The sequence below is a fragment of the Lucilia cuprina genome, chromosome 5, assembly GCF_022045245.1.
Source record: "Lucilia cuprina isolate Lc7/37 chromosome 5, ASM2204524v1, whole genome shotgun sequence".
Taxonomy (NCBI): Eukaryota; Metazoa; Arthropoda; class Insecta; order Diptera; family Calliphoridae; genus Lucilia; species Lucilia cuprina.
The window spans coordinates 69,256,247-69,269,649 of record NC_060953.1 but is presented as its reverse complement, the minus strand read 5'-3'; the positions used below and the strand labels follow the sequence as shown (position 1 = coordinate 69,269,649).

At 26.7% G+C, this 13,403-nt stretch overlaps 1 protein-coding gene across 8 annotated transcripts in view; it reads right to left on the bottom strand.

Moving 5' to 3' along the window:
* Positions 1 to 654: 654 nt before the first annotated feature.
* Positions 655 to 13,403, bottom strand: part of LOC111688022 (palmitoyltransferase app) — a 113,144-nt gene continuing 100,395 nt past the window's right edge. For 7 of the 8 annotated variants that reach the window (XM_046952884.1, XM_046952881.1, XM_046952885.1 and 4 more), the window contains 6 exons: positions 10,716 to 10,827; positions 10,422 to 10,576; positions 10,238 to 10,359; positions 9,979 to 10,171; positions 9,387 to 9,471; positions 655 to 1,955 (listed from right to left, as the gene is read on the bottom strand). In XM_046952884.1, coding sequence (XP_046808840.1) covers positions 799 to 1,955; positions 9,387 to 9,471; positions 9,979 to 10,171; positions 10,238 to 10,359; positions 10,422 to 10,576; positions 10,716 to 10,827 — 1,824 coding nt within the window. In that variant the 3' untranslated portion in view covers positions 655 to 798. The remainder of the gene's footprint in view (positions 1,956 to 9,386; positions 9,472 to 9,978; positions 10,172 to 10,237; positions 10,360 to 10,421; positions 10,577 to 10,715; positions 10,828 to 13,403) is intronic. The other variant, XM_046952886.1, reaches the window with a different exon arrangement.

Sequence of the window (13,403 nt, the reverse complement as noted above, 5' to 3'; positions counted from 1 at the left end):
TAATTCCAAAAGAAATTTTGTGTTTTATTTTTTTGATGAAAGAAATACGGTAATAATTAAACTTTCGATTGAAGCGGAATTCTGTGATAGGCCTGAATAAATACATACTGTTGTTGTTTTTATTAATTATGGAATAGTTTAAATATTTATTAAAAGACTGTAAAGGCAACTGTAAATTTAAAATATAACATTTATGATTTAACTCCGATAAATAAAACATTTCGGAAAAGATTCACACAGATGTCTCTATTGAATTCCAAGTTTTTTCAACATTAAGACATTACTAAACTATCCTGGAATTTAAATTGATTTAAGGAAATGTGCAAAAACAATAAATAATATTTTGGAATATAAAATTATAAAAAAAAATATTTTTTAAAATAACAACAAATATTTTTAAATAAAAAAATCTCTCTTGGTTTTAATAAAAAAAATTATCTAAATTTAAAAAGGGTCCTTAATTATAACTAGCCTTAAAATGCATACAACTAATTACTATTACATGCAATAAAATTAAAAACAATTTATTTAATGATTAATTTAAAAAACTATATAATAAGATTAATATTAATAAAAATACGAATTCCTGAATATATTTTCTATTTTACATCATACATAATCAAAATAATTTGTAATTTATTATATTTTTCTTTCTTTCAATTAAATAATTTACCAATTAGCGGTGGTCACAATTCACATCATCACAAAGCAAAGTAATTATTTTGATTTCGAATCAAACTTTAACTTTATCTCTAATTACTCAATCATTCCGTCCCTTATACACGCCTAAACACATACTTAAACTTTAAAACCAATGTTGGCTGGTGAGGAGGGCGATGATGGTGTTTTAACTAAACAAGCCTGCGATGTATTTGCTAATGCTGCATCGTCTAAACTATCTAAATCTAATGCTGTGTCAATCATGGTCGTGTCATGCAGAATACGCAAACGATTCGAACTCAAATCGTTGGTCGAAGACATTTGCAGTTTGACATTGTCCGTGGTGGAAGTGTTACATGTGCTATTCGAAGCTAAAGCCGTTGATTTGTTAGGCGTTTGCAAAACATCGGGCACAATCGAGTTAAAGGCAAGACGTGTGCTAAATTTACTTTTATCATTTTTTGGTTGGGCTACAAAAGATGCTGAAACAGGATCATCCAAATCCAGATCATCACACAACAAAGTGGAGGGCAAGTCTAAGGGATTACTACTAATAGATGACACAAGACCAGCATGGGCTGATGAGGACTTGCTCTTGGAGACAGCAAACGAATTGGCGTTGTTGGAAGTGGTAGTAGTCGGGGTATTGACAGTGGTGCTGGTAGAATGTGTATGAGGATTAGGTCTTTCATCGATTAAATTGGAATAGACGTGAAGATTCGATGTGTCTTGTTGTTGTTGTTCTTTGTTGTTGGCAACATTACCAGATGTTGCTGCAACATTTGGTATGTTGCTGTACATGTTTTCTGTTTGCGATATCGATTTGGGAAGATTCTCCGTCAGCGGCGTTCCCATCATGGCAGCTGCCAATAAGTTTGAGCCACTGGCCGATAGAGAAGGCATTTCTGCGAGTGGGGAATTAGCTGGAGTAGTGTTATTCGATTGTGATGTATCCAGATCACCATTGAATAAATTGTTATAACTATCTGATAGATTATGGCGTTCGCGCGCTTTATTTGTAGCCGCTATGGCAGCAACAGCAGCCACCACTTCGGTGGTACCCACTACCACAACTTCTTCATCATCTAATGTTTCCGTACTTAAGGCTAAATTATTGGTATTTCCCAATTCTGCATCATCCAGTTCATCGCCTGAACTACCATCTCCCAGTCTGTGCTTATGATGTCTAAAGCGCCTCGACTGATTTATGCCCTGGAATTGCTGATGTGCCGGTGTATCCATTTGGGATAATGGTATCTCATTATCTACCAAATGGGCTAAACTATTGGAATTACCTACAGGAGAACCAAAGAGAAAGAAAAGAGAAAGTTAACAATTGAATTAGTAAAGTGTTTCTTTAAAATATGCTTCTATAATTAAGATTTAAGGGTGAATTTTGTTAAAATGTAACCCAAAAAAATAACTGTATTGTCATATATTATAAATAATGTACATACATATGTACATTTTTTAATATTTAAACATTTTTTCATACAAGTTATTTAATTTTTGAAGGGTTACATTTTGCAAAATAATACTAACATTAATTGAAAATTATTTACATGAAAAACTAGCATTCCAATTATTTGTGTTTATAAAGAAAATGGAACAAAATAATAAAATAACAAAGTAAAATCAATTTGAATAAGCTGTAAATAAAATCAATACAAAATTAAACTTAAAAACTAAACAAATAAAGTACAAAAAAGCGGCAAATTAATATTTTAAATTGAGGCGGACACGGTTTCATACATCAAGAAATTGTAATTTCAAATTACAATCATTTCTTTAAAAAATCTTGATTGATGCTACCGTGTTTACAAAATTATTTATAAATAAATTTCAATAAAAATCTTATAAATATGTAGCAATTTTCTGCACTAAAATTGTATGCAGCAAATTATATATATAAAATTAATACAATTTCTTTAAATAAACTATAATGTATACGTTCGCAAAGTAAATTAAAATTACAAAATATATATTTTTTTAATTTACATAAAATATTTAATTACTTTAAAACAAATTTAGAAAATGTGAATTTAAATATTTATCTACATTTCCTCATTCAAAAACTTTGAGAACGTTCTTCAATTCCAAGTAGGGGTTCAACTAATTCAGGGGCTTAAATAATAAAAAAAGGAGAAAGAAGTCGAACAAAGAATAGAAAGAAAAAAAATACAAAGTATTAAAGTTTATAAGAAAATACTTGAGATTTGAAAAAATAGCCGAAATGAAGAGGAAATACGATCATGTACATATTCAGTTTTGAGTATTGAAATAAAGGAAATTGAACAACTTTTTTTATTTTTTGCAGTAACAAAATAGATTGAACATTTTTTGCAAATATTTAATGAAAATGACTTGAACTATTAAAAATCGATATTTTGATTTTCTTTAAATATATATTTATCAACTATATAATAATATATCTTTGAAGTTATTAAATTTGAACTTTATTATTATTTTTGATTCAGATAAAGATCAAAGAAACATCCATTTATGTTTTTCAAAAATTATAAAGCTATATACAAACGAAAACAATATTAAGGAGCGCAGCAAAAGTTTTTATTATTTTATTTCCTTTTTAAACTCAAAACTAATTTTGAAATATTGAAAATGACATGAATACAATGATTGGAAATGATTTAATTATATTTCTCATAATATATGAACGTATTTAAAATGAAACGCGATAAGATAAATGACGAATTCTAAGTAAATGTATGTATATTCTTTTAATTTATTTAATTTAATTTTATTAAGTTTTGCATTTGTATTAATCAAAACTTAATACAAATGCAAAACTAAGTTCGAAATAAATTAAAAATATTAAGCAAAATTTAAAATTATTAAAAAATAACAAGAAGCATTTGTTTGAAATTAAATTGAAACAACATAAGAAGTTTGCCAAAATACTTATTAAATGCAAAACAAATTTTAAAACGTGAATAAGAATTTTTACAAAGAAAAACATAATCAAAAATTTAACATTTATTACAAAAACAAATTAACAAAAAAGAAAAAACAAAAAGAAATCATTTGAAGTTAAAGTAAATATTTCTTATTTTGTAGAAAACATAAACAAATAATTTCGATATTTTTATTATTATTTTTACAAAGAACTGCTTTTAAACAATTCAATTAATTTTTGCTTAGTTTTTTAACTCACCGTTATAAAATTCTCAAAAATAACGTGTTTTTATTTTTAAACCGCTCAAAAATTTCACATTTTTATTTTGTTAATGAAGCATAAGTAAGAGTTAAAGAAAATTTAAATACGTTTTGGTTTTTAGAAATTCATTATGTCAAAAATAAAATTGTAAGAATAGAACGAAATTAAATAAAAATTGAACAGAATCGGTTAAAGACCGATTTAAGAAAAGTTTATACTATACACCATCAATTATTTGTAGTATTTATTAAAATAGAAAAATTCAAAATTGGCAGTTTTATAAAGGGATGATCATCATTCTCCCATTTTCACAATATCTAGTTATTTTTTAACTTTAAGATATCTTAACAGTTCTTAAACAGAAAAATTGTCTTAACTGGAAGTATAATTATCGGTTAAACGATAACTGGAGGTGGTGAAAATGGGGTTAAATGTATGTAACTGCACAGAATATAATAAAATGTTTTTCAATAAATCTGAAAGTTATGGTGTATAGCATAATAATTTAAAGCAGATGTTAAATTAAAATTTATAAGAAATATAATTAAAATTAAGTTTAAGAAAAGGTTTATTTTTTAAAGAAGAATAACTAAATAGAAGAGCTTTTCGTAAGAAAATTTAAAAAAAGTTTGTAATAAATTTTAAATATAAAATCTTAATAATAAACAAGTTGCTAATAAAATTAAATGGCTAAATAAATATACCATAAATAAATAATTAAAATTATTAAATTAAAAAATAATAAATAAATTAACAAACTTTAATACTAAAGACGTATTAAATATATGATTGTAGTATGTAAACGCATGTATGTGTTTATGTATAGAAAATGTTTAAATCCTTTGTTCTTTGTTTAATTTATATAAAAAAGTTAGTGTTGAATTTAGTGATTTGAAATAGTTGTTGTATCTGTTTTAAGATTTTAGTTTTTTTTTTATTATGTTCTTTATGGTTTGTTAGAAGCTTCAGCAACATCCATTTTGTTCCAGTACAGTTTGGTAATAAATTTATATATATTTTTTTAATTACTGTTTTGTTTTGTTGGTTTAAAAATATTACGAATGACAACAATTTGTTAATTTATTTATATTATTATTTCTATATTATTTTGTAATAATTTAAATAGTAATAATAATAATAATAATATATAAATACGTATAATTTTTTATTTACTTTAACATATTTTGTTTTGGGTTTTATTGTTTGACTTTTAAATATAATTTTATTTTCTTTTTTCAACACTTAATAACTATTTTAAATATTTTAGTTTATTTAATTGTTTATTATTTCATAATAATATATAATATGTATACATATTTTTTAAAAATTATTATTATTATTTGTGTAAAGGAACTTAAATATGAGTTTTTTATACTTTTTTAAAATATCTTTATTGGTTTTGTTAAATTTTTTGGTTTATAACTGCAAAATAATTTTCTTCGTTTATAATTATGTATTTTATTATTTTTTTAATTATTTGTTGTTCTCAATAAGTGTGTTTTTTTTGTATTTAAAATGGCAGTTTTTAGCTATTATTTTCTTATTGTTTATTACTAGTTCCAATACAATTTCTGTTATAATTTATTTAATTAACTGTATAATTTCGTTTTCGATTTCTATTTTGTTTCGTTAAATTATTAAAATTTGTTTAGTCGTGTTATATAAACTCTATTTTGTTTTTTGTTTTATTTTTCTTTTAACCATTTCAAATTGAAACCTCATATAAAAAAGTTACAAAATTTTCTTTGTTTAACTAAATTTTGTTTTTCTTTTTAAAAAATTACGTTTTGTTATATTTTCTTTTTTTTCGTAAAAAACACAAATAATTTTTATATATTTTATATACTTCTTTCAATCATTGTTTTTAACATAAATTACAGTGTTTGTTATTTAGTACTAATAATAAAGCACAGCTCTAATTTTTTTTGTAGTTGCTAATGACTTTTAGGTATCTTCAGACTTATTAAATATTTGACAAAAAGTTAACTCTATTTTTATATATTTTTGATCTTGCCATGATTTCATTAATTGGAAATAATGTCGAAATATATAGTTATTTTTTGGTAGTTGAGTTTTTCTTCATCAAATATTTTAAAATTTTAACATACCTTTATTTAACGAAATGTTCTTCATTAGGGGTTTAAAGTTTTTACTTAAAACTTGACAATATCCCAATTGTTTTTTAATCACAACATTAGCAATTATCTTTTGCAATATATAAGCAAACATTTGATTAATTGAGTATTTTAGTTCTTAGTTTGTAAACGTTCTAAAGCTATTGGAATTATACATTTAGTCGTTTTGAAATATAAAGAACCTGTTTTACAGTGCATACTGTTTTACAGTGTCTATGGATTAACAGAACAGTTAAAATTATCATTTAAAGTAAAAAACAATCAATTCAGACATTTTTGAAATATGGAGCTGTGCTTTTTTTATTTTTCTTGTTATACATATGTACTTATGTATGTATACTTCTTTATATACTGTTTAAATATATATTTAATATAAACTATATTCGTTTTAGGAAGCGCTTTTGTATATCAACAAATTATTATACACATAAATTAATATCATCACACTTTTTTTCCTTAAATTTCTTCGAGTTAAAGTGTTTGATTTTCAATTAAAGAAAATACGTTGTAAGTAAAGAGTTGTTGTATGTTAGTAAAGTTGTTTGTAGTTGTTGTCACGTTCTTACGACTTGGAGGTGGCGGTGTTGAATAATTTTTATTTTTTTTCTTTTTTACATAAAACTTGTAATATCTTGGAAAATCAATGAACAAAAAAAAAACATAAAAGAGTTTTTGGAATAAATAATTAATAATCAAATTTAAAATATAAGTAATTATATAATAAATCACTCGACTGGTAATATTTTGGAAAATGGCAATGCATCCATTTCTTTTTGGTATATTACCAATTAAGTGCTTTATATTTTGTTAGTTTGTTAAAGGATACTAGTATAAACACTGTGCTAGAGTAATGAAAAATTTAAATGAACCATTTACGGAAATAAAAAAAATAATTCAAGGTGTAAGAAGGTGGAGTAGGGGGTCTACTACAAGCAAAATATTTATTTATTATTATGGGGTTTTGTTAGTTGGTTAGTTTTATGGAAAGGAATATTGAGGTCTATATATATACGTAATATACATATATTTATACATAGTAGTAATTAAAGTACTTGTACTTGAGAGAATTGGACTTGGGCGGGGAGTATAAAATAAAAATTGTCTATAACGGAAAAATGCAAGTAAGTTTATAATTGTCTAAAGCGATCCTTAACAGGAAGCTATTGTTAAAAACATTCTACTTTTAAATTTTAAGGGGAATTCAAAATATAAACAAACATTACAAATATATTTAAAATTTTGAAGCAAATTTCTGATCAATACGTTCAAAGCATTTAAGATTCTTTATTTTAAATTAACTGAATCTTATAAAACGAAATACATAAACTCTTTTTAAGTTTAGCATTATGAATATTTATTGCAAAATGATATATTTTGTTCTGTATTTTACATAAAAAGCATTTCAAATTAAATACATATCTATAACTCGTCATTCCTTTACTTAAACAAAATAAAATGGTAATAATAATGTAAAAAAATCATAATTCGAAATTGTTCATACTTGAAGTATACAAAGAATTCGAGTTTTAAATACATATCTATGTACGAGGTATAAGAATATTAAAACTTGCTTTTCCAGAAAAAGTTTCATAAAACTGTGAAATAAAAATCACCCCAGTGTCATACCAACTGCTACGTAATGAATTCAAATCTTTATCAAAAGCATAATATTAAACCATATTTCTTTTAAAGGACTACAAACAAAATTTGTAAATTAAAACCTAATTTAATATTTCATTGTCGATTTTTTATTGAATTCATTAAGTAGCAGCAGTTTCATATTGATTGGTTTTCAAATATTCTATAATCTTTAAGTTTATTCAAGCAATACTGACGTAATAGGATCAAACTATTTTAGAACATCAATTTTAGCCCTGTTTTTCAATTTGTAGCCAATACAAAGGAATGAGGTTTATTTAAGCAAAATGGGATGAATTAGTAGTTATATCGAATTAAAGTTTCAGAAATATTATTTTGAAAAAGTATAAAAACTATGTTTTTATTGTAGTAAAATCATGTGAGCATATTTTTAGAAATCTTTACGTTTAATTTCAAGATTTAGTTTTATTTATTAATTATGCAAACGTTTAGAATATACAAATTAACTTTCTTGTGGCTCTGTTACACTTATTACTTATTAAGTTAAGTAATATAAATAATTTTAAAATTTTGTGAACACAAAAAAATCAATTCCTAACTAGTTCTTTAAATGATTTACCACATTAAAGTATTTTTCCATTTCGCCGTTTCGTAAACTATATTCCTCTTCTGATTCATTTTTGGCATCTCAATTGCGAATTGTTTATCAAATTCGATTTGTTTTATTTTATTTTTGTTTTTTAAAGTTTAGATTTTAATTTTAAATTTAAAATTTATAACAAAGGCAACAACAATTATAATAATAACAACAGAGATAGAAGATGTAGAAGAACTATTTTCATTAGACCCAGAATAGTAGTTATGGATTTCGTACTATGACGAATCGCTACCTGCTGCATCTTCTATAATTGAATTAAGATCAATATTGAATGAATATTCATAAAGATTTGAATAACGATCACGCTCTTTCCATGGTGATCGATGATTCATATAAAGATTTCGTTTACTAACACGAAATATTTGACTGTCTTTGATCGATTGATCGTCATCGCATGGCTCACCGCCACCACCAAAGTCACATTCGCGAATGGTCAGCCGGTTCGTGGGCGATTTCAGTTCGAACAGGACCTCCTGATGCTTGTAACGAGGACGCATGGGCAGGGGTTGATAGCCGGGAATGGTGACCTTTTGCGAGTCAACCGATTGTGTAGACTGACGACGCATGCCACGCCCTTTGTTAAAGGGGTAGCTGAGGAAAATGTTCGAACTATTCGAACTGTGTTGCGGCGAATAGTATTTGTAGTCGGGGGCAGGCGGTTGAGGCGGGCCTGAGGTCTGCATGGTCGTCAGTGTTGTGGTACTGGCCGTGGGTGCTGCGGAGGCTTGCAATTGCAGTGTAGAAGGACGTTTTGGTTGTTGCAAAGAAACGCCTGTCGCCGACACAGGCGTTATGGCAGGCAGAGCTGAAGACGAGCCCATTAACGAGGCCGTCTGCTGTTGATGGAGCTGATGATGAGAGGGATGGTGGTGATGCAACAGCGGAAGCGGCGAGTTGCGCGTATCGAACGACGGTGAGAGAGGTAAGTGTAGTGAACGTTTAAGATTTAGTCTATACGACGAGGCAGCTGGCGAGTGCACCAACGAGGGTGTAGCTAATGCACTTGGTGTTGTTGTCATTTGTTCAGGGTGTAACTGAAGCTCTTGTTGTTTTTGATATTTATTATTAAATTGATGAGCAGGTGGTAAAAGTGTTTGTAGTGAACATTTTTGATGTTGATGTTTTTGTTTTTTATGATGGTGTTTTTTACGTGACTTACCATTTTGTAAATTGTCATAGCTGCGCGGCCTGTAAACGCCGCCAGCCGTAGCACTAGCATCCATGGCCGATGATGAGGTATTGGACTGCATATTGCAGTTTTGTTTGTTTTTCAACAATTGTTAAGAACAACAATTGAATTTGTTGTGAGAAAATAAAACAAAACCAATATCACACCCACATGGCGAGAATAATGAAGAGAGTTTTATAAAGAGAGTACAGTGATGATCATGTTTAAGTTTACAGTGTTTATTTGATTTGGTTTGTTTATTGGATTGGTGATGATTGGATTCATAATCAAAATGTTGTAGTTGTTATTGTTGTAGTTGTTTCAAGTGGTGGTGGTAGCATGAAGAAATTGATGAGTGTTGTGAGTTTGTTTAATTTGATTTGATCATTTTGTTACCAGAAAAAAAACAAGAAAAGAATAAACAAAGTGCATTATTAGAAGTATTTGGTTTAAGAAAAAACAAGTGCCTTAAATCTAAAAAAATTTAAAATCGATCAAATTACACCGAGAGTTTTGAAATTTAAAAGAATTTATTTAGGAAAAAATCTATTAAAAGCATTAGCAATTTAGAAGAAAATCTTACCTCATCATAATATCTAGATTTTAAATCGGAGCCACCTATACTAATGCCACCGCCGGCTCCCGTTATAATAGGCTGAGAGGTAATCATGGCACCACTTCCTACATGAGTGGCACTTATCACATCACTGAGAGGATGACGAGGACTTGAATGTTGTTGCATTTGAAAAATGTATTCTTCCGTAGCAATACCACGCCTTTAAATATTAAAATGTGTTTTAAAAAATAAAACATATCACTAATTTCCTTTTGACACTACTAACCGATCTATTAAGGAAGGTGTCATGGGTCCACATAATATATGACAGCAATTTAAACATATATTCCCTCTAGAATATGGATTTAAATTACGTTGTCCACCTTTGGAAGAAAATGAACCTTTGAGCTGTAGTATTACAAAAAAACATAATTTAATATGAATTATAAAGAGTTAAGTTAGTATTATACATCTTCATTTGTTGTTTGATCACTGGTTGTTAAATATGTATGAAATCCCGCTAAACCGATCACAGACCAGATGGAAAAGAAACATATAAACACCACAATCACGGTGAATGGCGCCTTCTTTATGACTTCAAATACTTCCTGTTCAGTTTTCATTACTAAAATAACAACAAAATATGAAAAAAGTCGGAACGCAGGAATCAAATTATAATTTTCTAATTTAAAAAATATTTATTGGACTGTGTAATTATAATGTTTTTTTGACAATTTTGATGAGAATCCTAATGAAATACTTACATAATACTAAATGCGTCACAGAGCATGAAAATATGAATACAGCTAAAAAAGCCAAAGAGACTAGAAACAAATAAAAGAACCGATAATTACGTTTGCCCACACAATTTCCAACCTGAAATAGAGTTAAAAAACAAATACTGTAAAAAATTATTGTAACAAAATTTTAGGATCATAAAGTAATGGGAAACATTTGTCAGAAATTAAAAAAAAATATTTAACAGCCCCATTTTTTTAATACCAAAGATTGGTCACTACGGTGTTGTAGTTCCGAAATTTTTTTATATACCTAAAATAACTTTTTTATCTATTTGCATTATGCCTTAATTTTAGTGCATAGAAATTTTAACAAGGCCAAGTTTTTATTTAAAAATAACGACAATATGTTCATTTCTTTTTGTGTAGGACCATTTTGTGAACAATATCTTTTTCGCATACTTAAAAAATACATAAATTCCAAAAGTCTTTTCCATTTCATTTATACTAGGGGCTATAATATCTAATGTATGTGTATAAGTGTATAAAGATGAAGAGATCTGTATAAAATATGAAAAATGCAATATATACTTAGATTTTACATACACACATAATAATTTTATATACAAAAATTTTAAAGTACATACATATGTATGTACATATGTTGGCACAGTAACTAGGCAAGTAAATTCTTGCTACAAACCACAATATAAAAAATATAAACACATTGCTATATAAGTATCCAAATATATAAATTATTTTAAAAGGGGGAAAATTGTTTACACCTTAGGACCTCAGACAACAAATTTTCTTAATAAAAATTATATAAACTGTTCATTTAGTTTTAAAGTTAAGCAATTTCTAATTTCAATGTCAATTGCAAAAGTCATCGTAGACCTCGATTACATAGATTAATTATAAGTATAAATATGATATATTTATTTTTTTCTACTTATGCAAAAATATCATGAAATATGCATTGAAGTAACGATTATAATGTATGTTTTTAATCATATATATTCCAATTTTGTCAAAAGTCATGGACATTTTTATGGGCCCCCAACGATTTGAAAGTGATAATTTTCTTAGGCTCATTATCTTTGAAATTTTGATTTCCTTTCTGAGGCTATGTTGTAGAAGAACAAAAACTTTGAACATATTAAATCATAAAAACGTCAACTTTTTTCATTTCAAGTGGAAAGTTATACGTTGTGAAATTGTACTGTTTTATTAGCGACACCTGTACGTATACGTGTTATTGATTGACATCGCAAATACATATTAAGTATACGCCTTATTCAGAGAAGCTGAGTAATGTTTTAGATTTATTTTAATGAATTCTTTAATTTCTTCATTCTTACCATAAAAACATTTTTAGTTTTGTTCTTTAAAGACAATTTTGATATTTTTTGTCATATTTTTGTCTTATGAACTTTATGCTATGATCGCTAAATCAAATATTTTAATTGATATTGTAATTGAAGATTTAAATAAAAGTTTAATATAACCGATAGCTGGAGAGGAGTTTTAATTTACGTTTTCTAATGTAATATTTTAGTTGAAATATATTTGTAAGGATGAGACGGACGCATTCTGAATCTGTTTTAAAAATGATTCTAGATGGTTGTAGGACTAATAAAGTCCTCATAAGTATTTATGCATATACAACCATTTAAATAAAAATATAATGGAAGAATTAAGTCTCTACCATAATAAAACTGGTAAAGCCTACTCCATTGAGGAAAGGGTAAGTACTTAAAGGAACATATATATACATACTTATGTAAGTAGCCTCACTTGAAAAAAAACGGAAGCTGATAAAAAATGAACTCAAAAATGAATTCACTTCATACATTAAAAAAATTGCTTGTATTAGTAGTGGTCGTAATAGGGCTAGTAGAATCCCAGACTGTCTACATAGGTGAATGTGTGTTTATATTACTAAATGTACATATACGTTCTTATGTATATATGTTTATATACTTGTATTTTTATATACTGCAAAATAGTAGATATGACTAAATTTGAATGTGTGAGTGTATTTCAACATTCTACATTCATTCTATGGCATTGCACTGTGTAATATTTATTTTTTTCCAAAGATTTTTTTCTTTTATAATTTCTCTATATATACATACATACGTATTTTCCTTTAAGTTTATTTTTTAAAATCTTTTTGTTGCAGTTTACAATTCAATGTAGGTTGAGCGTCTTGTTTGCTATTTTTTTTAATTTAGTTTTTCTATACAAATGCAACACTTTCACTTTAACACTTTTTTCTGAAGGTCGATCATTTTATTTGAAAGGATTTTTTTATTATAATGAAAAAATATGTAGATGATAAAAGCGAGAAGAATGAAAAACAATCATAAAAAGTTTTATTTAGATATAAAAAAGGCATGTTGTTTGCTGCCTGCCATGAGTATTATGTAAAAATTTATTCATTCATTTTATTTGTGTTTTTTATTTCCAATTTCTTCTCTTGGTATTTTTCTTTTTGTATTTGTTTTTTTCCACAACTAATTATCCTTAAGAGAAAATGTTAATGATGTCTAACGTTGTGTGTGATATTTTTTTATTGTTTGTTGCTCCTTTATACACGTCCTTTTTTCTTTTTTTTGTTCACAAGATGTTGATTAAATCAGACGTATATTTTCAACAATTAGGATTTGTAAAGTAGAAATAAAAAACAAATTTTATTGCACTATGGGTCAT